The sequence below is a fragment of the Vidua chalybeata genome, chromosome 1 (assembly GCF_026979565.1).
Source record: "Vidua chalybeata isolate OUT-0048 chromosome 1, bVidCha1 merged haplotype, whole genome shotgun sequence".
NCBI classification, from domain to species: domain Eukaryota; kingdom Metazoa; phylum Chordata; class Aves; order Passeriformes; family Viduidae; genus Vidua; species Vidua chalybeata.
The window spans coordinates 5485873-5510416 of record NC_071530.1 but is presented as its reverse complement, the minus strand read 5'-3'; the positions used below and the strand labels follow the sequence as shown (position 1 = coordinate 5510416).

General features: G+C 41.8%; 1 protein-coding gene across 1 annotated transcript in view; it reads right to left on the bottom strand.

Annotated features, from left to right (window-relative positions):
• Positions 1–24544, bottom strand: part of LOC128786511 (sodium channel protein type 5 subunit alpha-like) — a 207029-nt gene that overhangs the window by 101367 nt on the left and 81118 nt on the right. Inside the window, exons 9-14 of the mRNA XM_053939812.1 lie at positions 17277–17418; positions 15426–15623; positions 11595–11768; positions 8776–9177; positions 614–721; positions 71–203 (exon numbers count right to left, since the gene is read on the bottom strand). Of these exons, the coding sequence (XP_053795787.1) occupies positions 71–203; positions 614–721; positions 8776–9177; positions 11595–11768; positions 15426–15623; positions 17277–17418 (1157 nt within the window). The remainder of the gene's footprint in view (positions 1–70; positions 204–613; positions 722–8775; positions 9178–11594; positions 11769–15425; positions 15624–17276; positions 17419–24544) is intronic.

Sequence of the window (24544 nt, the reverse complement as noted above, 5' to 3'; positions counted from 1 at the left end):
TTGTGTCACTTTTTTGCTGTCTTTTAACACAGATGTGGTTTTGAGCTGGGAAACTGAGGATGTCTCTTACCTTCCAGGGCACTGGTGATGATGCTGACGGCACTCACTGCCCTCTGCCTCTGAAAGGGCTCATCTGAGTGGTCCACTGAGGGTCGGTGGGGCATTAAAAGCTGTTTCTTGCTTGCCTCGTCCGAGGGGGAGGTCTGTTTAAAGGAACACACTGGATCAGCACAGTAAAACCAAGGCAGATACTGGGTAGAGATTTCAAAACTGCCTAAGCATTAATTTTGTCATCTGAAGAGTCTAAAGCTCACTGACTTCTGAGTTAAAGGCATGCTGGTGGGGCACAGCTTTTGGAAATGGCACTTTGAGCAATTTTGGAAAATTTGTTCTGCCCTTCACCTTCATGTAAACTGTGGGTGAAATAAAGGAAGGCTTTCGATGCCAGAGGAATAGCAGTGCTGCTTTCCCATGCTCTTCACTTGTGAAAGAAGGCCAGCTTAATTACATTAATTAATCCATTATTTCTGAAATGTGTTAAGTATTTAATTACACAGCTAGAAAAGGAAAAGGGCGTGGGTAACAGCTCCATTGCAGACCTCTGATATCATACCAAGCAAACTGACTCCCCAACACATGTTTTTCCTTGTTCTGAAACACTGCCAAATCTCAGGAACATATTGTCATTGTGGTGATCTTTGGTGTTATGGATTCTGAAGCTCTGTAATTAGGGGAGAGACTTAACTTCTTTTTCTCAGGAAAAGATAAATAACCTAACCCTTGTTCTCATGTTTCTCAAGGAAAAACATAAAAAAAATCCCAAAGAAATCAAATACCAGAAAAACAGAACTCCCAAACTGCCTTTGTTTAATGTCTCATTTTAAATTAGTTTTATTCTTTCTGTAGGCTTGGGTTTCTGAAGTCAGACAAAAATACAGCATAGCTGAAGACACACACTGCATTAAACACTTTATATTGTCAGCTCAGAGGAGCAAGATGTTAAGGCTTTTATTATTACAAGCTCCTATTTCATATAGAGAACAAATCCCACTTGGTTTCCTCCTCCAGATCCCATTCAAGTGCAAAGAAAAGTGGTTGAGGTGCAAGAATCTGGGAAAGCCAGGTTCAACATAATTTTCTGTCATAGACCTCCTGGTTGAGACCCTCAGTTTCCCAAAATAAATGTTTAACAGCCCCTGCCCTGGTCCTCAAGCATCCAGGCTGTGAGGTCTGAGACACTGTGGAACAAGACAGGTGTAGATGGATGGATCCTGATGGCTTTTGTGTTATAGCTCAAGGAAACAGGAAATGAGAAAAAATCCCTACAAAGATGAGAACCTCTGGTTTATTCAGATATCAGAGTAGCTGCTTTAGTTTCTCCATAGACAAATGAGCTACAGGAATTAGATTCAGTCTTCTGGATCTTCTCATCACTTGGGTCTGAAATGGCCCTGACCCCCCCGATCAGCACCTGGAATGCCAGCTGAGATGTGCCAAAAGCAGCAGCTCCAAAGCTCTGCTGTTTGTGCCCAGGGACCCAGGATCCCTCCTCTTCACCATTTCTCTACCAAAAATGCTCTTCAAGAAAGGCAATTCCATGGGAAAATAAAGAAATAAAAGTGCTGAACCTTTACAAGCTCAGTGACCTCTTCAGAGCTGGGGATATCCCCAGCAAAGGGCAAAGACGTTTGGCCACTGGCTGACAATGAAAATTATAACCAGGATGCTGGTCCAGGTCACTCCAAGTACTGCAGTTAAAAACACCAATAACTGCAAGGCCAGAGAAGAGTAAGGACTTTGAAAGCAAGCACTTAAAACATTAGCTGGGCCAGAAAAGCAGTAATGCTCCAAAATGGCCTTCCCCCCCCAACCCCCAAAATGTCCTATTAAAGAAAAACTCAACTGAATCTGCTCATTGCCCATTGAGTTACTGGCAAAGTCATCTCAAAAGGAAAGTTATAATCAGAAATTCTTCAAAAAGAGTCGTGCACAGCAAGAAAACACTCTCTCCTTGGTTTAGGAGCCAGGGAATACCAGAAATGGTGTTTCAGATGCATTAGTTTGCTTGATTTCCTTCACCTCAAAAACATCCAATAAAAACCAATGAAACAACAAATGTTTTATTAATGAAGAAAGCATCTACAAAATTGCATAATCATTCACAGCAGTTTTGAATACATAACAAATACATGGTACCAAAAAGAAATAGCTAGACAGAGTGAAGAAAAACAGGAGGGAGACAAACTTTTATGTAGAATAAATAAAAAAAATAAAAAAAAAAAGGAAATGTAAAAGTAAAGAAAAAGAGGAAAAAAAAAAACCCAACCACAAGTTTGCCTCTGTAAAATGAACCATAAGAAAACCTCAAATTTCAAATCTCTGTGGATTATTTCAGTCTTTTTAAGTTCTAATATCTTCCCATCCTGTCTGACCTAAAGCATAGGGTGTACCAGTGACATGTCATCAGACAACCTCATTCCCAAGAGTCCTTTATCTGAAAGCCACCTTTTATTCACAATTGCAAAGCAGTAGAGACTCAAAGGAAAAACATTCAGAGGTTCATTCTTCCAATTTTTCAATAATTTATTTAACTAAACCAAGCCCCTGTTCCCTGCCAGCCCCCTGGCACCCAGCACACAGCAGAAGTTCACCCCCAGAGCCAGGACACAGTGTGTGGCAGGCAATGCCACTGGGCAAAGATTTGCAAAGAGAGCAGTAAACCCATCACGTAGTCACTTTGTCCCTTACTAGGAAGAATTTTTCCAGGAAAGAAAGTTTCCCTCCAGGTGAATTGCTTAAAATGATTAAAGCTGCTTAAGGAAGGTCATAAGATTTCGCCCTATGTAAAGAGCAGATATATGTGGGTTTGGGTTTATATTATTATTATTTATTTTAGAATAGAGATAGCTGATAGTCACACAAGGAACTGGCAGCTTTTGAACTGTGAGACAGAAACAATTCCAGGAACTGGACAAGCAGGCAGCATAAAGGCTATTATCATCCCTGAGAGAACACACACAGGCACAGTTGCTCATTGTACTTATATTTCTATAGAAATTAAGCCTAAAATAACAGCTGTCCCCACAGTTATGCAAGGAGTCTCCCTAGGATCCAGATGAGAAATCACAATGGAGTTAAACATAGGCACCTCCAGCAGGATAAGATTATTTGTGTTGCCCCCTGACTGACTGGAAATGCTCCTTCTTTGGATTAGCTAAATTCTATAGAGACAAATATACTATCCAGTAATTTACATGTAAATGAGGATGCATAACAGAGATATTTTCTTCTCACTGCCTACAGTTTTGAACTATGTCAACACGATTATGTGAAGATTGGCTTAAACATAGCAGCATTTTTAAAGACCATTTCTGGGCACCGGGACAGGTTTAATTTTCCTTGTACACTTCAAAATTTTTCAAGCAGAAAAAGGTGGGCAGGCCACACCATGACCAATGGACCCAGTAAGGCACCAGCACAAATATTTAAATGAAATTGGAGGTGGCCATAATAGAGCACAGCATTAAAAACAAACCACCTAATTTTGGAGATGCTTGACTATTTAAAGAGATGCTTAAACTAAACTAAAGCAGTTTGAAATATTTGTACCAAATCTAAGTGATTTACACTTAGGATGTACAAAAGCAAAGTTTGAAATGAGCAGAAACCAGAGCTGTGGTGATGACTCCATGTGACAGCATCAGAGGGCTTGGTAGCTTTTATCCACATAACTTATTGGTGGATTTTTGGATGACTTATTCTGTTGACCTTTATTTCTGGACATGGAAACTGCTAACACTTTCCCTTTCCACCAGCAAGAAGCGAAAGAGAAAAATTTTACCTCAGGCTGATTTTAGGATGAACATGAAAACCTCAAACCAATGTGGTCAGCAAAAGCTTTTTATGCTTAGCTGAAACAAAAAGCAAGGTCTTTTTTTTGTTTGTTTGTTTGCTTTTCTTTTAAAAATAATATCACAAAAAACAATATAATCTAAAGATACATTTCTTAATCTTTATCTCAGTCCCTTTATAAACACCTTGGCCACTCTCCAGGTGTTTTCCCTCCTGCCAATCTAGTAATGTTCAGAATTTTAAGTTTCCTAGAAAAGAAAGCATAAGTGTGACCAAGAGGAAATTCAGGAAAGGCTATTTGTGCAAGAGGGTGACCCCAGGTTACTCCAGCCTCATTGCCCATCCCAAAACCATGTCACAGGCTGCCCTGCCTGGCTCCTGGACTGATGGGAAGCTCTGGTGAGGAGGTGCCCCAGGGAGAGCAAAGCCGTGGGGATCACAACCTAACAGCCAGGGCCCATTTGGAAAACACCACTCTTTCAGTCCTGCATCCATTTCTCTTCCACTTCCAACCTCTGGAACAATTGTAAAGTCAGGTTAAACTGAAAATCGTGTGATTTCCTAGAAGTGCTACAGAAAAGGCTCCAGCTGGATTTACGAGGTAAGAAGGGATGGTGTTTTGTGTGTTCCTTAACCCTCTAGAAGTTCTTGTCAGCCACAGGTGAGATCTCACTCAGCCTCATCAGAATCCATGGATAAATTGAGCTCTGGGTAAGAGCTCATAAACTAAATCAAATTCTGCTCAAGCACGTCAATACCTTGTGAAGGGAGGTGTTATTCTAACCTCTTAACTAAGAAACACCAAGACACAACAGAGCAATGCAAAGCCACAAATAAATACTGCAGGAAGGTGCAGAATCTTTAGGTTGTTGTGTACCCTGAAGTTACTTACATAATATATAGACTTCCTCTAAATAACCCAAAAGCCAAAATCCCACCCAGCAATCAGCAGGAGTGTAAAAATGTATCATTTTTCAAAACTCTCAGTTTCAGGTCAAGACTAAACCAATTAGGACTTCTAGCATGGTCACCAGGTCCTGCTTATGTCATTTACACTGGGGTAAGTTTAATAAAATCAGCAGCTGCACCATTTGAAGAAAGCTGATGGGAGAACAGGACAGCCCTGACTGAGCCCCTGCATTTTCAGAAGAGTGACCAGGACTTGCCATGGGTTTCCTGGGACACACTCCCTGCACCCCTCAGACGTGACCACCTGTCGCTCTTCCCCTCCAGGCGACGACTGCTGGACCCAGACCTGGTTTTGTGAAGGGTTTTTTGCAGACCACCCTTTCATATTGCACTACTTTACTCTTCCTATGACCTCTGCAGGCTCTCTGGCTGGAGCCCTCATGGCACTGAACCCTCTGTGCAGCTCCCCAGACACTCCTTGTGGGAACTTCCTTGTGGCAAGGGGACACCCATGGGTGTAGCAAAGTGTGCAGAGATTCCCGGGCTCCCTGTAGAAGGTAGGATGTCCCCCTCTTGCTCGGGCTGTGCACTGAAACCCCTGGGGATTTTCAGGACTGCCTTGATGCAGATGAGCCCATGGGCAGGTGACTGCTCAGCATGGACCATGCTGACCATGGTCAGCAAACCTGATGGCCATCAAGACTGCCCCAGCTGATGAGACTGATGGGCTCTAGCACCGTCCATTGGGAGAACCTAAAATCCTCCCTTTTTCCTCAGCTGGATTTAGGAATTAGAGGGAGGAGATGGACAGTGCAAACCCACTTGGTTTCTCATGGAAACCCACTCATCTGTTTGTGCCAAGCATTCAAGGCCATCTGAAGAGCATTTGAAACTGGATTTTTTATCTTACATGCTTTTCTGCAGCCAAGTGCCAGCATGTCACTCCTCTGAGTCACCAGCCTGAACAGTGGGATAAACTGCTGCAGCCACTTCTCTCTTGGGAGAGGGCAGCTGAACTACACAGATGTTTTCCATGTCATTTCAGCTGCCACCTGCAGCCATTCCTGTGGGGAAATGGCCCTTGGCTAGGACGGGGGATAGCAGTTGCAATGACACAAAGGCATGGAAATTGTTCCTTGTGGTCCCAACCCAACCACTTTGCCTGGGGTAAACTGTTCAGGGTGAATATTGCTAAAGCTGATCAGGCTAAAATGCTCAAAAGTGGTTAGTGGCTGTGCTTTCCTGGAGAAACCTGAGGAGGACCCACTTTGGAATAATTTGTGACAGCTATGGGCTAAGTCACTATTTGTGACTGAAGGCCTACAGGTTGAAAATGCAAACCCAGAGATGGTCAGATCTTGTTTGATGTTTGCTCTTTCTTTTAAATCAGAAGCACTCCTCCGAGCTTTCCCCAAATCAGAATTCAGTGATCTCCCCCCTTAGTAGCAGTCTGATGGGTCTATGTTATGTTCAACTGATACTACTCAGCATCATGAAGTGACCTAAAAAAATGCATCTTCAAAAATCTAAAGCTGTAAATTGTGTTTTTTTTCCAGCTCCATCTACCCAGGTGTTCCATTTGCATGAGCAAAGCCACAGCTACACCTTGGGAAGCTGCAAGTCAGGGCTTAAGCCATGTTACAGTGATGCATTTTCATGGACTGTCCCTTAATTTCTTGCTCATGAAAGATACAACAGATAGCCCAAGTGGGTCCTTTTCCACCATGGGCTCACCCTTGCTCAAAATACATAACAGCAGAAGGGTCAGAGAGGTTAATGAGGCAACTGCAACACCTTTCTTCTACCTTCCTCAAACATATCAAGAGATTGTAAAAATAAACCAGAACTGCTAACAAAGAACAAATTCACCTACAAATTTTAACATGAAAAAGGTGAAAATCATCAAGTGCAAAGCCAAGAAACATGCTGATTTATCTCCAAGCACGCTGAGGGGTCAGATTTGCTATTTCCTTCTGCCTGAGCCACAGCTGAGGCTGCACGTTTGTGCCCAGTGCTTATGGCTCCTGCAGTGAATACATCTGTACAGCAACGGGCCCCTTGCCAATCAGCCTTTAACTCCAGCTCACATTTTCTGGATACATTAGATACCAAACCTGTTTTGCAAAAGACACAACATCCTTCACATTGCATCACTGGATGAGCATCTGTTACTGTAGTGCCTGGGTGTTATTTCCTGGATGGCCAGGGAACCGCCAAGTGAGCTCACCCACCCTGGCCATTCAATTTCCAACATCCATTTATTCAAAAGGCAGGAAGCCGACAAATGAAAATAAATGCCAGCAGAGCTCAGAGCCTCCCTGTCACCTCAGGACCCACTCCTGTAAAACACTGATATTTTCTGTGAAGGGTTGAGTGCTCTTGTGCTTTGCTAAGCTTTTTCTGACAGCTGGGACAGCCTCAGCAGCCTGCAGAGCTGCTTTCCTTACAGAGAAAAACGGGACATCCTCTACTCATCTACTGAGGTCTTATAACTTTGGTTCCGAATTTTTTTTTTTTTAACAGATGCATAAATTTTCTTCCCCAGCTCCTTTAATACACACTTTTTTTTTTTTTTGGTTTGGTTTTTTTTTTTTTTTTTTTTTTTGTTTTTTTTTTGTTTTTTGTTTTGTTTTGCACAAAGATAAATCCAGTAAAACCTCCATATCTACAAACAGCATTTCTGTTGCTCAGCTCTTTACAGAATTGTCTCAGGACTGATCATCCTTGTCCACAGAGAGTAAAAGTGGGATTACCAAAGTCCTAAATGAAATAAGATGTGAACATCCAAAAAAGCACCAACAGTCTCGAAACTGTCAACAAAACAGATAATTCTCACACCAACCAGTTTCCCACATGTAGCTTGGCCCCTTCTCTCATAGGTGGTGTGAGAGTCTATTTCCAGAACTACAGGGAATGCCCAGAGAGGTGAGGAAAAAAATTCAGTCCAAACCCTGAAAGGACTAAAACTGCTTGGCTCCAGAGGAAAAAACAGCTTCTCAATTTACTGATAATCTGACACCACAGCTGGGATCCATCACACTCACCTTTCTCTTTAGGAGATACCTTGCCTAATTCATGTTATAATCACACTTGCTTTTTTCACCCCACAAACGTAACCTGGTTTTGGCACCTTGTTGCCCTGAGTGGCTTTATCTCACCTAACTTAAGACTTGTGGTTAAAGTGAACAGCAAAAGGCATTTCCAAGGAGAGAGATTATTCTGGTCTGTTTTGATCCCTGAAATGAAATGAATCCTGCCCACACTGACTGTAGTAGTGACCTCCATCATTTTAAAGACTGTGAGAGTGATGAGCTTCAATGCAGATTATCTACATAAGACAAATTCCCACTATCTCAAATTAGCAACCTGTCCAGATTGCTCTGCCTGTGTAGCAGCTATTTCCAAAAACACCATCTCATGGTGCTGCTCTGCAACAAAGATGCTGGCAATCTGCAAAAGGGCTGAAATCTGTTGATCATCTGCTCATATTTCCTGGCTGTTATTTGAACTGGATGCTAAACCTTTCTGGGAACTACCTTTGGACTGAAGGAACAGCCCTCCTCAAGTAGCCCAAGAGAAGGCCAGAGGTCAGATGCAAACAGAGACCAACCAGCAAGAGAAAACACAGTCTCAAGACGGCAAGATTCACAGAATCATTTAAAAACCATAATTTTCTATCCACCAGACAATGTCAGGTATTCAAAAGTCAAAAGAAATCAAGTTTAAAACTGTCCCTTCAAGAAAAGAAAGTCTCTGTCAAACTCAAGATTTAGGTATTTGCCTCCTGACAGCTCTGAAGAGAAAATCTCACCAGAAGGCATGAACCTCCCTGATGAGGCACTAGGCACATATTTCTCTGTGAATTAACTCATGGTCTTCCCACCCTGACTGGAATGGTGGGTCTGGGTTTCTCACTGCAGACTCCATATGGTGCAAATAAATTAAAGCAATCTCCAACAACATTTAGAAGGAAACGTGAGCGCGAATCACATACAAAAGTTATAAAGTACTCACCAGGTTGCCTGTCCCAGGCTTTTCCATAATAACTGGGGGGAGCAGTAACCCTGCAGGAGAAGTAGGGTCTGGGTTGAGTGCCCCGGTGCCTCCTCCTATCAGGGAAACCACACCATTGCAATCCACTGAGCTGTTCCTTTTGCCCGTCTGGGTGTAGTTGGGAGTAGTAGGGTGAGAACTATGGCTCACTTGACTTTGCACGCTTGGACGCCTCCCAGATCTTGGAATTAAGAGAGAGCCCCGGTGGCTTTCATTTTCCCCAGCGATGCTGATCTCATCATCGGCAAAATCTGTCTCGGAGCAAGTGTCTCTGCCACGGAGTCGGAAACTGAAAACGCTTCCGTGGCTGGTTCTGCGCTTCACCAAGTTTGCACTGGGACCATAACTAATGCCAAGGAGAGTCTGGAAACCCCCAGAAAGGAAAAAGGGGAAAGAGAAACAACATTTTGCAACACGTTTTCAGGAGCGAGGAAGTTCTGGGGGAGAGCAGTAAGTTCCATTTTAAACCAAGCGCTTCAGAGAAAGAGAGACTTAATTACAGGTATTCAGACTCCGCAAAGTTAAGAGGTTGGACAGTCATTCCTAGCCTTTAGGCATTTGTCTAACACTTGGCAATTAAAGATGTACTGAAATAGGAAGGGTCAAGGTGGCATTCAGCTCACAGTGTGATACTTCCTTTGCTTCTACTCCCCCCCATGGGACAAGTGCCAGAGGAGCTGGGAAGGCAGCACAAGGAGTGGAAGACAGGAGCAGGGAAGGGGATCCAGCTCCAATCTACTGCATCATCACACATCTTCATTACAGCTAGGGAAGGAACAGTGCAGTGGGAGAAGAATAGATAAAGAAATAGGGCAGGAAATGAACTGCAGGGAAAATGAGAAGAAGAGGGAAGAAGAAGAAGCAGAATACGACGGAAGAAGGTGATAAAAGAAAAAGAAAAAAAAACAAAAAACAAACCAAGAGCAAGAAGAGGGATATGGTTTATTAGTTTGTAAAATGATTATCTCAATGCACATGGCTGCTTAAGGGCTAGGTAACCTCAGTACACAGCAGTCTCCCTCACTTAAATATCAGCCTTGACGATCCACTCTGACGTCAGTTAGTGAGACTGCAACTCTGCCAGAGCATCAGCAAGATGTAGCCAAGGACTAAACACACCTAAAATCCGGCAGAGCAAAAAGGATCTTCAGAAAATGTCTAAGGAATTCAAGTCTATCCCTTTCTTTTTTTTTTTCTAAAGAGGAAATTACTGGAGTAAGAGCATTTAGGCAGAACATATTTTTGAATTTATGCCTGCACAGAATTACCAGCTTCTTCAGAACTTTCCCATGAGCCAAGTACCTATGAAGAGAGGTCAGATTGCCACAGCACCCACAAACCAGACAAATCAAATGAAGCCTGATTTCATTCTGTGCTGTAGCTTACACCACTGAGTTATTAATGATGCTATTTAGTGACACTGGTACATGGAGGAGTACAAAACCCAGGCTCTTTCTAACTAAAATCAACGCTTTTGGATTGCTACCAAATTTCAGCTGGTCAGAAATCCATGCCTGGGTTTCCATGGCACAGTCATTGAGACTGATTTCTGATGGCAACACACTTCCAGCTGCTAAGATAGCATCTGAATGATGACTCAGCCTTATTCCCTCCAACCATGCCAGACACAGCCTTGCAGAGAAGATTTACTATAAGCTTTGAAATGTGTCTCCCATGCTTCTCGTGCATATGACATCCAGGGGCGAAAAGTGAAAACAAGGAATATTAATCTGAGAAATAAACTGAAAATGCACAGCTCCAATCCATGGTGCTTCTGACACGTGGTGTCCTGAAACCCATCCAGAATGAAGCTAAAGAGCAATTTTGGTTTAGAGAAGGTGCAATTTGTTACGCAATCCTCTTGACCAATGAGACAACAACATTAACAATTGGATTAAAAAATGCATGTCATCTACAGAAATCCAGCTCTGGGTAAATTTTGTGAGCTGGGGAGTCATTAATTGGTCACATTTACTTACACCACTTACATGTTTTCTATGAGATTTTTATGGCTGCCAAGTATCCCTAAATTCACTGACAACAAAATAGAAAAGGACTTAGCCCATTACATGGCTATTCAAAACAACAAAACAAACTGATTTCAACTTTGCCCTCAGTTAAACAAAGAGAAATTATCTGGAGCTATTTATGATCCCTTGATACATACAGCATGGGCAGATTCATATTCATGCATGTCAGGAATATTTACATAAAACCTTGTTTAATAACACTGTCACTCTGTTTTTCTTCCCTGCAATAGAAAGTAGAAACAAGTGCCACAAAGTTTTGACTTGGAGGCAACTAGCAAAAGAATATAAAAATGTTAATAATGTCTTTGTATAATATTTAAAAAGCCCTCAGAGACAAGTTTCCTCCTTTTCTCCTCCTCTCTTTTATTTTTAAGCCTTGTAGGTTTCCACTAAGATTTTTTTTATCTCTATGAGGAATAGGAGAGATATAATCAGATGAATGAAAAAAAATAAACCAGATCAAGGGTAATCTTGAAGCAAAAAAAAAGAAAAAAGGAAAAAAAACTGAAAAAACCAGGTTTCTAAAAATGTTTAAAGGGCATTTTAAATTCATTTAAAAAAATAAAGTGGTAATATGTTTCCTTCCACTGTTCTAGCACAGACTGCATGTTGTATCTGCTATGTTAATATCAGTTAAGATATTAAATACCTATTTCTCCTGAAAGTTTCAGTTTAAATTGCCTTGCTCAGAGCCTGGCCTGTCCAGGAAAGTACAGTGTGGAACAAGTGATGTTTCAGACCATGACTTACCATCCTCCTTTGACCATCATCATAGTCACACTTGGGATTCCTTTGGTCTTCCCCATATTCATCTGCCCCCAAAGATTTCTTTTTCTTTCTCTTGTTTCTTCTTTCTTTTGCACTTTTAGGTGACATTTCCAATGAGCTGAGGGACATTGAATCAATTCCTTTAGCTGCTAGTGCCTAAATCAGAAGATTGTAGAAGGCATAATTATTATTATTTCAGGATTCCAGTGAAAACTACCACCGCTCAGAAATTATTTTTCATTTTAAATTTTAAGGTTGTATAGGTGAGATATTAACAATTTCTGGAGATAAATAATCATAAAACTTAGGAATGGCTGCATAAAAGGATGGTTTTTATGTGGAATTCCCACACAAGACTGTTTGACATATCATGAAGGAACAGCCATGCACACATCTCTGAACTAACACTTCTGGTGCCAGGCAAAGAAAAATCTCAAGCTGGGGAACCTCAGATTAAAGTCCCCCTGGACTTCAGCCCCTTGAAGGGCTGGGCAGGAGGGGCAGCCAGCTGGTTGCTGGGATCTTCCCTCCCTTGCACAGAGGGATGCCAGGAGCAGCAGGCAGCTCAGCTGGCACGTTTCTGTAAACACTTATCCCGATCGCAGCGCAGGCAGCTGCGACCAGAGATGCAAAGAAAGAGCCATGGGCTTAACTAGAGGAGGGATCGATAGGAGCTGGGGGAGCTGGGGCCCTGTTCCCAGCCCAGGCAGGAGGAGTGAGGGGACTCTGGGCACAAGGGTCAGGTTTGGAGGTGCTGGAGGCTCTGGAGAACCAGTGGTGGCCACATCAGTGGCCTGCAGACCAGCCCAATGCAGACCCCCCAGCTGAAACACCTGAAGAGAGTGAATTGTTAAAAAAAGCCTCTCCCGGTTCCCCAGAACAGGAGAAACAGATGAATCCTCAGTGCTATTGTCTGTAAGCCACTAGAATCAAACAGGCAATCATCTCTCCACTGCAAAATACTCCCTTCCTCCCACAGGCATCAGTCCAAGGAAAGTGAAGGCACTTAACAGCCGTGTAAAGAATCAATCATGTATTTCAAGGAGTAGCGGTAGCTCTATCAAGCTGAGAGCACAACAAAACTTAATTCCTATGGGAAATATCTTTCATAAGCAAGCTGCTTAGAGCAGAGAGGAGGAGGGCTCAGACATTGGTCTAGGTTGTTTTGGTTGGTTTCTTGGCTTTTTTTTTTTTTTTTTTTAGTCAATTGATTTAATTGCTATGCTGAAGTGCTTTCTCTTCATAAAGATTTGGCAAGTCGTTTGGTGTTAAGCTCAGATTTAGGAATGTGTTAGACCAATTGTATAAATTGACTGATAGTCCCCAAGCAGGTCTATCAATTATGTTTCTGCTCCCTTTATACTGCACATTATAAAAGCTGGCCTGAACAGTTTTGGTTTTCCTTTTTGATTGCTGTCATAATTTGTTGATCTAGAAAATATTGCAGGTTGTGCTACTAAGCATGCTGCACTCATACTGCAAAATAAGCTAATTTTTAGTTTCTTATCATTTTCTTACCTATTGCTTGAATTGTTTCTGCAGTCAATACCTCTCTCAGATGTTAAAAAAGGATTTGGACTGAATTGCTCCTCATGGCATGGAGGACCATAGAAGCACAGTACAGCTTGTGTTGGAAGGGAGCTTAGAGTTCATCCAACCCTCCTGCCATGGGCACCTTACCAATTTCCTCTGTGCTCCATCCAGCCTGGGCTCGAGGATGTCCCCATGTCCTGCCTATCTACCCATTTGTGTTTGGGTTCCTGTGGCTGGACCATGTCCTGTTCCTCAGGCACTGCAGGCTCTAACCCACTGCAACAACCCCAGGGGCAGGAAAGGTGTGTGGAACCAGGAACACCTGGCAAGGACATGTGATGGCTGAAGGATGGGAGGAAAGCTTGGTTCACACGAGCCCTGATATGAGGATTATGCAAAAGACAGCTCTTGAGGCAAGAACTTAGTGGTACAGAGATAAAGTAAAAGCCAAAATCTTGACTGAGGTTTGGAGAACCAGATTAAAACTGAGTAGCTCTGACTGGGGTGAGATATCTCAGTAGGACATCTGAAAGCCCCATGGTGCAGCCACCCAATTCCCTTTCCTGAGCCTCTTCTTCCAAATGTCTACTTTGAGATGCCAGGAGTTGATTTGCAGAATTACTGAACTTCATTAGTGAACATCACGGACCCAAATCACTCCACTCCTCAACTTCCTTCCCATAAAACCAGGATAATGCTCCAGGAGTACTGGAAATAGAAAGGAGCATTTTTGAAGCACATGGAGTCTGAGCAATGGCAAGAGGTTGTGAAAAACCTTGGAGGACATTAGTCACTTCCTCTTCCTGAAAGAAGAATTCCTGTCTGAGCCAGGAATTCTGTTTGAGCTGGCCTAAGGCAACAGCACAAAGGATGAGAAAGCAAAGAGCTGCTCTCGAGTCATGTACTATCCACCCTTTGCACTCAATAGGGCACAGGGAAGATGAGAAATGGTTGGCTAAAGAAATGACTCTATTATAAAGCATATAAACAAATGGGAAAAAATCAGATTTTCAGGGGTAACTTTGTTTTTTAACACATTATGCTTCCCGGGCTTAATGTTTCTTTTTTTTTTTTTGTGTACCCACAGGCTTAATTGAAATCAAAGCCTTCAAAATGAAATTCTTAAATATCTTTAATTATAGTTGGGGCTACCAAAGTTGACTGTTATTAGGAAGAGCTCAGCTGGAGTCAATACACATGAAAATTTGTACAAAATAGGTACGAGCTGGAGCTCAGTTTGTTCCCTTAGGTTATGGCAGAGTTACTCTGTTCAAAGTGGCTGTATATGGACTAAATTGCATTTACCTATTACTTAAACTATCAAAGAGGATCTTTAAAAGGACTTAAATGATTCATAAGCCACTACTAGCACTTTGTCAAGAGTGAATTGCATTTTCTATTTTCTTTCCAAGGATTTAAATGGGCTTTGGATTAGGTCCTGAAGCCATATATACCCAAAAGAAAATTATGTATATTAGTTTATATTGTGTTTCAGGGATTTATTTCTCTGAACAACAGTGCTACGTGTTATTTCAGACTAATTTTCTTATTGTCTCTTTGTTCACAGCACCTAAAATGTTCTCTTCTGCTGTTTAATAAAAGCTTTCTACCCCACACAAACCACATGCAAATTAAATACTGTTATTAAGGCTATAAGGCTACATCCACCATTTGGCCTTTCTGGTTTGTTTAAATTTATGACATAACATTAAATCCATACCCTCTGCATAATTTGCAGATCTTAACCTCAAAGTCTGCCTGTTTACTTTTCCAGGAATGAAGCTGTATGTGCTTCAAAGAGGTTAATCTGCAACTTTACCTTGATTATCAAACAATTGGATATTTACAGCAGGTTGAGCAAGACAGTGAAGAAAACAATGTATGCTAAAGTGGTGGTGGAAGGAGGTTCAGCTGGGGCTCTGGCTGAGCTACCAAAACAGCTGGGTTGTGCTCAAATGCAGATGTAGTTTTACCATCATTAAAACATCTCACATGCCAAACTATATTAAATTTCTCTGCTGGCATACATGGCATGGTTAAACCAGTACTCTTCTGGATATGCAAACCCCAAATGGCCCCACTCCTGACAGGGAGAACTATAATTTTTCTTTCACACACACAAAAATTGCAATAACTTTGTCCAGTACAATAAACATTAAACTGCTTTCAAGCAAACTCTTACTTTGGTTATCATACAAATGTAAAATAAAGAGGACGTGAATCCCAAGGTAACATTTGTTCAAGTCACTCAAGGCTAATCATGTCACATAGTTCACTGACCTCCTGCTCTTTCTTCAACATCTCCATGGCTTCCCGAAACTTTCTTTCCTTCTCCTCTGTTTCAGCAATAGTGGCTTGGTTCTGCTCCTCATATGCCATGGCCACAACAGCCAGAATCAGGTTGATCAGGTAAAACGAGCCCAGAAAGATGACCAGCATGAAAAACAGCATGTAGATCTTCCCAGCAGATCTGAGGGTCTGTACGTGCAAAAATAAAATTAAGACTGCTTTACCATGTTTTTAAAAAGAAAAAAAAAAATAAAGGAAGGGGTTTCTTTTAAAATGAGATTTATAATATAATTGAATTCAGCCTTTATTAATAGTTCAAACAGAAAGCCTTTGATGAGAAATGACAACCACATACAAGGAAATAATCTCTTCACCAATAAATTTTTGTACCTTAATCAAAAATTGTGTGCCTTGCAGTGAATTAATTTCTGAAAGAATATTGCTTTCAATGCTTTCCTCCTGTACCAAATATCTCTGCTGGTTTTATTTTAGAATAGATATTAGAGTCAGTTGCAGTGAAAAATTCCCCCACAGTTCAATCTAGTTTTGTCTAGTGTGTAGAAACCACCCAAGTGGGATTCATGTTGGATCCTTTCAGATGTCTACAATCCTGGTCCTTTTTCAGGGAGAAAAATATATGTTTAGGGTGCAACTCACCCAAATACCATTGAGACATTGGTGTCAGGACGAGAAGAACCAAACCTTAGGCTCTGTTGCGTGTATGCCCTGGTTCTTCACCAGATTTATTGGCATAATCAAAATTTAGGGGGACAGCTTATGTGTAACAGATATGTAACAGATATGTCCCATGCTCAGTGAGTTGATACTACTGACAGAAAACACTGTGTGATAGTATAAGGTCAAATAATAAAACGGAGTGATGTTCACCCTTATTTGCCGTGACAGTTTCTGTCTTCCAGAGTTGTACACATAGTTCTTTGTCAAGCAAGTGAATACAGCTGTTCAAAGGATCTTCAGTTTCGTTGTTTTACATTTTCCTGAAGTGAAATTGCATAACTGGCTGTATGTGAAGCTGAAATCCCCCAAATCTTCAGCAATGTTTACCTCAGCACCTTCAGAGTAGTTCTGTCAAAGTCATCCCCTGATTTCCATATGATCACCTTCCAGTTTTGGCAGGTTTGAGATGCAGCAGCAAATCATCAGTGGCTTCATGGACAGAGAATGTAATTCAGTACCAAACTGGCAGATGTAGCTCTTTGGGGTTTGCACACATTTCAGGAAATGCATGCTGAAATGAGCATTTACTCAGGGACCACTTTGCATGTGACTGCGAGTTGAGTCTGGATCTGTTTATGCCTCTGTCTGTCAGGGGTCTATGATGAAGAGCTTGCAGCAGAGAGAACTGAAATGCATCACGTAGTTTTGAATTTGTGTTCATCACCATGCCGTGCAAAACCAGATATCCAAGTGAACAAGAACACAGGTGCTTCTCTAGCCTTTTCTTGAGCTGGACTCAAAAGATTAACTTGTGTTACACCATCCACCAAAAAAATCACCAAGTGGTGATGTGGTGATCTTCCTTAAGTGATGTACTTCATTTGGACTCAGGTGAAAGAAGGGTCTTTCTCTCAGTACCACTTTTTCTCAGTTTCCCCAAACACCTGGCCTAATGTCTTCAGACATGATCACTCTTAAGAAAATAAGAGTGAAGGACTGATTGTCCTTCTCCACAACATCTGATTACTCTTCTCTAGAACATACACAAAGCACAGTTTACCTAATAACCAGCAATTCTTTCTTGTCTTTAACTGTTGTATATGCCACTGTAACAAGATGATGTCTTTATTTGCATTTTTTAACAGTACTGAAATGACCTCATACCTGTTGGTAAAGACGTTCCCAGTAATCCTGAGTCATAAGACGGAACAAGGAGAGAAAGGCCCAGCCAAAAGTATCAAAGCTTGTGTAACCATGGTCAGGATTTTCCCCAGCCTTCAGACATATATATCCCTCAGGGCATGTGCTGCAAAACATGAAATGCAATCTGTGAGATGCATCTTAGATGGCTCCAACATGGAGAAACTGATTTCCAGGGAAACACATCCAATGCTCTTGGTTAAGAGCACAGGTCATCCATGGTAAGCTCCTTCACTGCGTAAAACCACAGGAAAGAGATGATGCTACTTCACAATATCCAAGGTTTTGGCTACCTTAATTTTTCTTTGAAAGGACAAATAGGAAAATAAAAACCATAGCAGGAGCTGCAATGGCAAATAATCACCCAGAATTTCACAAATTTTGAATAGATTGGAATTAGGTGCTTATATATGATTTCTCTTGGCACTTATATTCCTAATTAAGAATCAAAAACCTGGTGTCTCCTGTTGCAGTTGCAGGTAACACTGTGATGGTGAACCTGCTCTTTTGGTTGCACAGTCTGACAGTGGCTAGGCACCACCAGCCTCTGTTATTGGAGCACCTTCCTGATTGCTTCCTTTGCCTGACCTCATTCACCCCACAAAAGGATTAAATGTTTAATCTAAGAAACCCAGCCCTTTGTTCCACTCACCGCCACAGTCTGGGGTCATGACATTTTTTTCTATTTCTGCCAGGAAATGCTTTCCTTGTGTGTCTTGTAGATTACTGTATTAAATGGTATGCAGATAGCACGAATTTTGCTGGCTCTCATTAACCTTTGAGGCTCTTTACAAGTAATTTTCTAGTCCCATATGCCAGAAGAGATAAAAGGTGCTCTCAGTGGTACTGTGTAAGCACTAAACTGCATTATCAAGTGAAACACAAGGTAGAAGAGATCCTGGGTTGAGGTGCCAGCCTTTCTCTCAGAACAGATTAGTCAAAAACCCCCACAGCTCTTGCACATCAGAAGACACTATCCAAAAAATAAGGTATGACCCACTAGAAACTGAACACATAGAAACATGCAAAGGCTTTCTTCTGCATGTATCCTAGGAAGAGAGTAGGACATCAAGTGCCTTGGAGCCATATAGTATTTGGGAATTTTTTAGGTGAAAACTGTCTAATATCTGGAGAAGCAGATCTCAGCAGAATGTGCAGTTACACCAGCTCTCCCTGTTCTCCTAGTCCTTCAGATAGAGAGGAACCTGGTACAATTCCCTGCAAATTCCAGCTGCCACAACTGGGGATGGTTGGAACATGAGGGATTTTGGACATGTCACCAGTCACATAGATTGTATAGCTTTAAATTTCATTTTCTCCCAGAAAAATATCTTAGAGTTTCTCAATCACTGCTACTTTTTTTACCAAAGCAGAATATTGCCAGAAATTGAAATGCAAAGCAGAAATACAAATAAAGCAAACTAATTTTTAAAATTCCAGACAAAAAAAATTGATCCCCGAGAAAGCAGAGTGTGTGTGTCAGTGTGAAAACCAGTGCTCTTTTCTTTAAAAACTATAATTTTTATACAGATATAAAATAAATTTTACAGCATAGATATAAAATAAAATTTATACAATGTCTATTGCATGTCAAAATAAGAATATGTTTTTATACAAATCTCTGTTGTCCGCCACCACCATTAGACATTCAACAGCACTTTTAGAATCTTAACTTAATATCGGTAGTGAATCATAAATTTTAAAGTACGTCTGCTTTGAACGTTGATAAAAGGAGTGCTGAAGCATTGCAAAATGTGTGCAGATCCTTGTTTACATTGGTTTTCAGAAAAAGCAATAAAAAATGAACAGCTGATGTTTAGTGAATTAAATGTTACACACAAGTGGGGGTATAATAAGTGATTCTGTCACCTTGGGTAGAGCCAAGTTAGCTTATACTAGTTGAGAATTCAGATAATAATAATTATATCTCACAAAGAAAGAGTCACTCCTATTTTTTTCCCTACCAGTCTAGAAATGCCTCCTTCTAGATCTTTCCTAGTTTGAAAGATATATTTCCTATTTTTTTTTTCCTAATAAGAGCCACATTTCAATAAAAAATACAGTAACAATACTGAGTTAGAAGATAATAAAATGCATAAATCTCATATTCCCCCCCCCCCCCCCCCAAATATGCAGATGCACATTGAAAGTCTCTAGTATACCCAGGTCCTTTTTTTTGAGGCAGACTTTTTCACTAAACCTCCTCTCTCCCAAAGGCAGCATCTGCTGTCACTCTGCTGTAGAGATGTGAGATTTCTGCCTGTGATCTGCTGGAGCAAAGAGCCTTCATCGCCTGTGATGTGCCACTCAGCTGCTCAGGAGCTCTGAGAAGGCTCCTGAGAAGGAAATTCCCTTTGCTGGCTCTAAGACATCATGTCTACACAAGACACGACCATTTCTGTAAGGCTGATTATTTCTGCCATGAGAAAATGACTTCGCTCCCACACTGGGTTTGGTTGGAAACTTCGTGATCATGGCCAAAGGAGCAGAGCCCTTTCCTTAATCTCTCCCTAAAGAGAAATCCCAAATGGCTCCATTGATCTGGTCTCTTTGTTCTTATTTTAACATTATTGCTAATGGCTAAAACAACCCAATGCAGCTGAGAAAAACTTTGCTGGTGGTTACTTTAATGGTGGACTTCAGCCTAGGCAGGGCAGTCATTTGGAAATCAGGCTTCTTCTAGAAGAAGTTACCTAAAATCTTAGGCAAAATGGAAATTTTGCCATTAATATAAATTATTGAGAAGAGTGAGATTTTCCTCTGAATCTCAGTTAGTAGGGAGAATTTCCTCTTAATCTCTTCACCCTTTTGAACAAAAGCCTGGGAGAAAGGGGGTTTAGGAGCATTGAGCTGAATTTTCATAGGAATTTCTGAGCACATATTAGAGGATATAAAGTCAGTCAAGTTCGCTGCCAATGTTGCTTTCTAGGGAAACTTTGGGTGAAGAAAAATTTTTGAGCAAGTGCTCAAAGCATTTTACTTTGCTTGGAAATCTGTAGGACCGAGAGATGTAACCCCTCTGACTGTGAAAGTGAGCAGTAGTACCTCAGAGGAGTATTTTCTGTTTATACTACAATTAGTATTATACACATATAATACAATTTTTTTCAATTTCATTCTGTCCTTATGGGTAATTTCCCACTGTCTGACACCACAGTGAATGGTTTAACCCCAGCTGGCAGCCAAACCCCACAGAGCTGCTTGCCCACCCCAGCCCCAGTGGGATGGGGGACAAAATCGGATGAGTAACAGTGAGAAATCTTGTGTGCTGACATAAAGACAGCTTAATAGGGCAGAAAAGGAAGAAAATAATAATAATACTAATAATTACAATAATAAAAGGATTGAACTACACAAGTGATGCTCAGTGCAACTGCTCACCCCTTGCTGACCACAGCCAGGTCCCAAGCAGTGTCCCCCAGCCAGCTTTCCCCCACTGTTCATGTACTGAGTGTATGGTCTGGAAAATTCCTCTGGCCTCTTGTTCTCAGCTGTCCTGGCTGTGTCCCCTCCCAGCTCCCTGTGTCCCCCCAGCCTCCTCACTGGCAGAGCATGAGAAGCTGAGAAGTCTTTCACTTAGTAGAAGCACTTCTTAGCAAAAACTGGAAACATCAGTGTGTTACCAACATCATTCTGATCCTAAATTCAAAATACAGCACTGTAGCAGCCAGGAAGAAGAAAATTAACTCCATCCCAGCTGAAACGTGGAAATCACACTTCTCTACTTTTTTTTTTTCAGCTTTAAGAGCATTCAAACGAGGTGTTGCAGCATGAAAACCATGAACCCGGCCCAAAAATGTTGTTAATGTTAGCTTACACCCTTATTATGGCAACCAGACCCTTGAGACAGAATTTCCTCCTTGTCAACTCCTTATTCCGACTCACCCTCTTTCCTGGCCAACAGAGAGATAACCCACAGGGTATGGGAACGTGTTAAAAACACTGAGAGGAAAACAAAATGTTGCTTCCCAGAAAAACACCACAGAAATTTAGGTGTAAGGCTCTCACATGAGAATATTATTCTGCAACTGACACGATTTCCTCTGAGGATTTTTTTAAGGAGCCTCAAGATTTTACTGAACCTTCCACCATGTATGACATTAAGCCTACCCCCTTTGGATTTTTTAGCAAACTCTTCAGCTTCTTTTACCTCAGGGAAGCATTTGAGAGGACTGTACTCTCCTCTGATGCAACAAAAACAAGCTACATTAAATATACCATCCTCCACAGGAGTGTCACAGGATGCTGTTCAATTGATCACAATAAAATTAGTGTCATTGATTCAGAAAAGTTAAAAGCAGCAGCCTACCTACCTATCCATCAGGCTGTAATCACCACTGCAAGCTGGCATTGGTACAGGAAATTAAAGGACATAAGAAACAGCTTTGGTTTAAATAACACAGGCTGGGAATGCCAGAGAGCTGTAGCTGAGGGGCATAATTACAAAATGCTCTGTCTCAAGAGTTTAATCTAGGCAAGCCAAGCAACCTGCTGATCCAGGCTACAGTGGCCAATGGGGTCGGGCAATGAAGGAAGATTTGTAAAACATCCATGCGCTGGATTGTAACATCCAGATCCTGAAAATGCAGGGAGGGTTTTCCATGTGCTACCAGGAGTCAACATCAATGACATCTGTGAGGTGAAGGCTGCACTTTCCTTGGGTTTAGGTTACAAAGGGACACTCTGGCTTGCTCACTGCAGAAGCAGTGAAGCACATACCACAGACACAGGAAAAATTAAAAATCCAAACCCCTATTTTGGTAAGAGTCCCTTAGTGTTCCTGCTTAGGTCACGCCTTAAGCCTAAGAATGCAGAAATCGAGCTGAAAGGTTTATAGCTGATGTCTTTGACACATGCTAATTCCTGGGGAATGGAAATCACTCTGGTGGTTGAAAATGGAACCCCCAAGGTGGGGTTTGAAAGCCTGGCAGCCTTTGAAGGACAGACAATGTCCATGGCCTCCATGGCTGGTTGATGTGCACAGTAGAGTCTTCCTCAACCTGCCTCATCCTGCTAAAGTCCACAGACCACAAAAGAGAGGCTTAGATTTCCTTTAGACCACAGACCTGAGTATTTTTCCCTGCACTTTGAATATTTTCTCCTTTCCCTGGACTCTGAGGGAGGAGACAGCAGTCAAAATAGAAGATCATACTGTGGGGAACAAAGACCCTTAGACTAACATTTGCGCTTAACGCAAAAAAATGAAATTACCCATTCTAAAACAGAAAAATATTTTTAAAAAATGAATGTTGTAAGGGTAACTGGGCATGTAGGAGAAAGGGGCCAAAAGCCAGCAGCACCTCAGGCAAAGCCATTGATGTCAGTGGGTGCTTGATGTGCTGGAAAGTCACAGGTTTTTTCCTTCCCCTGCTCTTTCTTGTTTTGTAATATTAAAGACTAATCATGGTTAGAGTGTCTGACTTACAATTCCCCACTAATTACCATCTAAAAGCCAAAATCTGACTTGCAGTGCCATGCTTTGTCTTGGATAGGTCTGACCAGGAGCTCCCAGCAGCTCTCACTCCAAGCACCCAAATGGACAGAGAGAACACGAAGGACATTTTTAAAAGCAAGGGAAGGGGTGCCAATTGTCTGAAATGATGGAAGTGCAAGCAAATGGAGCCATACTGCTGGGAAATGGAGGGGGAAAAAAAGCGATGATGACAAAGAAGTGAAGAAATGCTCAGAATAAAGAGCAACATCAACCAAGAGTTGAAACTGGAGGAGAAAAGAGAGGGAGGTGCCCATGAGCAGGCTTGCTCACAGGCTCAGAGCATCCACTGACCTGTGCATGCTGCTGACTCGAACCTAGGAAAAGCCTGAGCCTCCCCCACTGGTTGCTCACTCAGGCAGATGGAGAAGCCATGGGTTCAGCCCATGAGCAGAGAGGGGAACAACTCCCTCTCCTGCAACCTGCCTTCCTCAGGCTCCACACTGCAGCCAGGCAAGCAAGATCTTATTTCTTCTGGCTCAATCCAGTGGCCAGACACCAGAGCTTCTGTCTAACCCACCAAACAAAATGTAGGGCAATAATTTATCATCATAAACATAACAGTAGATTACTGCCTAATGAAGGCTGTAGACTCTAGTAAGTCTGCTCCTCTCATGTGGCTGATGAGCTTATTACAGCTTTGACTAAGAGGTAATATTACCCCTCCTTAAGAATTGAGTGGATTTGGATTTAATCCCTACTGCTGCTCTTTGACCAGAGACATGATCTTCCAAACACACCACTGATCCCTAGGAATGGGGACTGTTATTATTGTTCCTAAACCTGTATAATTCCGCAAGTCATGCCCATGGCCCCTGTAGCGCCTTTGAGGTGCCATACTTGCTTCCTGTTTGTTTAACATACTCAAGCAAGAGGTTTTCTCACCATGAGCAGATAATTTTTATTCTCCTGTCACTGTAACCAGCTCAGAGTAAATGGAAAATCTTTTGTGATTTACATCAGGATTTAGGTAAATTCATTTAAGGTGCACTGCATAGCCTGAAGGTTTGAAACAAATGCACTAGTATTGCTTGATAATCTGGGATGTAATTACATTTTTAGCTCTAGTAGTTTTAAAAACACAGTTATTGCCAAAATACCCTTGCTTTGGTGGCATTTGAAGAGGACACATTTGGAAATTGTGTCCCCTTCTTCACTCAAGCAAACTTTACAGACTCTCCTACTTGTCATCCCAGCTGTACCACATCAGGCTGCATTTGGTGAGGGTAATGCACACAACAATCCCATTAGGCACATGCCAAAGCTCCCAGTATCCCATTTCCTGGAATGGACCCATTCTGCAGCAAGTTAAACACTGGCAGACCATGACCTGCCTGACAAAGCTGGGTAGTCCTGACATGACTTGCAACCAGGGCTTTCTCCTGAACTGAAGATTTTCCCTCTTCTCCAAAATTACTTCTTGTTTCTATTGTACTCTGTTCCTTGTAAGCACAAAACAAATTCTTGCCATACATCAAGGGGGAAAATGCAGTTGGATAAACAAAGTGAAAAGTTCTGTCTGATTAAATGAAGAAAAGTCTAAGTTCTGTCTGATTAAAGAAGAAAAGTCAAACAGGTGTTGCTGTTGCTCCCCAGGAGTGTCTATGTGCAACAGCTCCCCCCCATTCATCCACAGACTGCACCTCTGAAATGCCAAACCTCCAAGCCAAAAGAGCTCTTCTCACCCTATTTATCCAGCATCCAGCACAATATGACCTGAATCTAGGGCTGTCTTATGGAA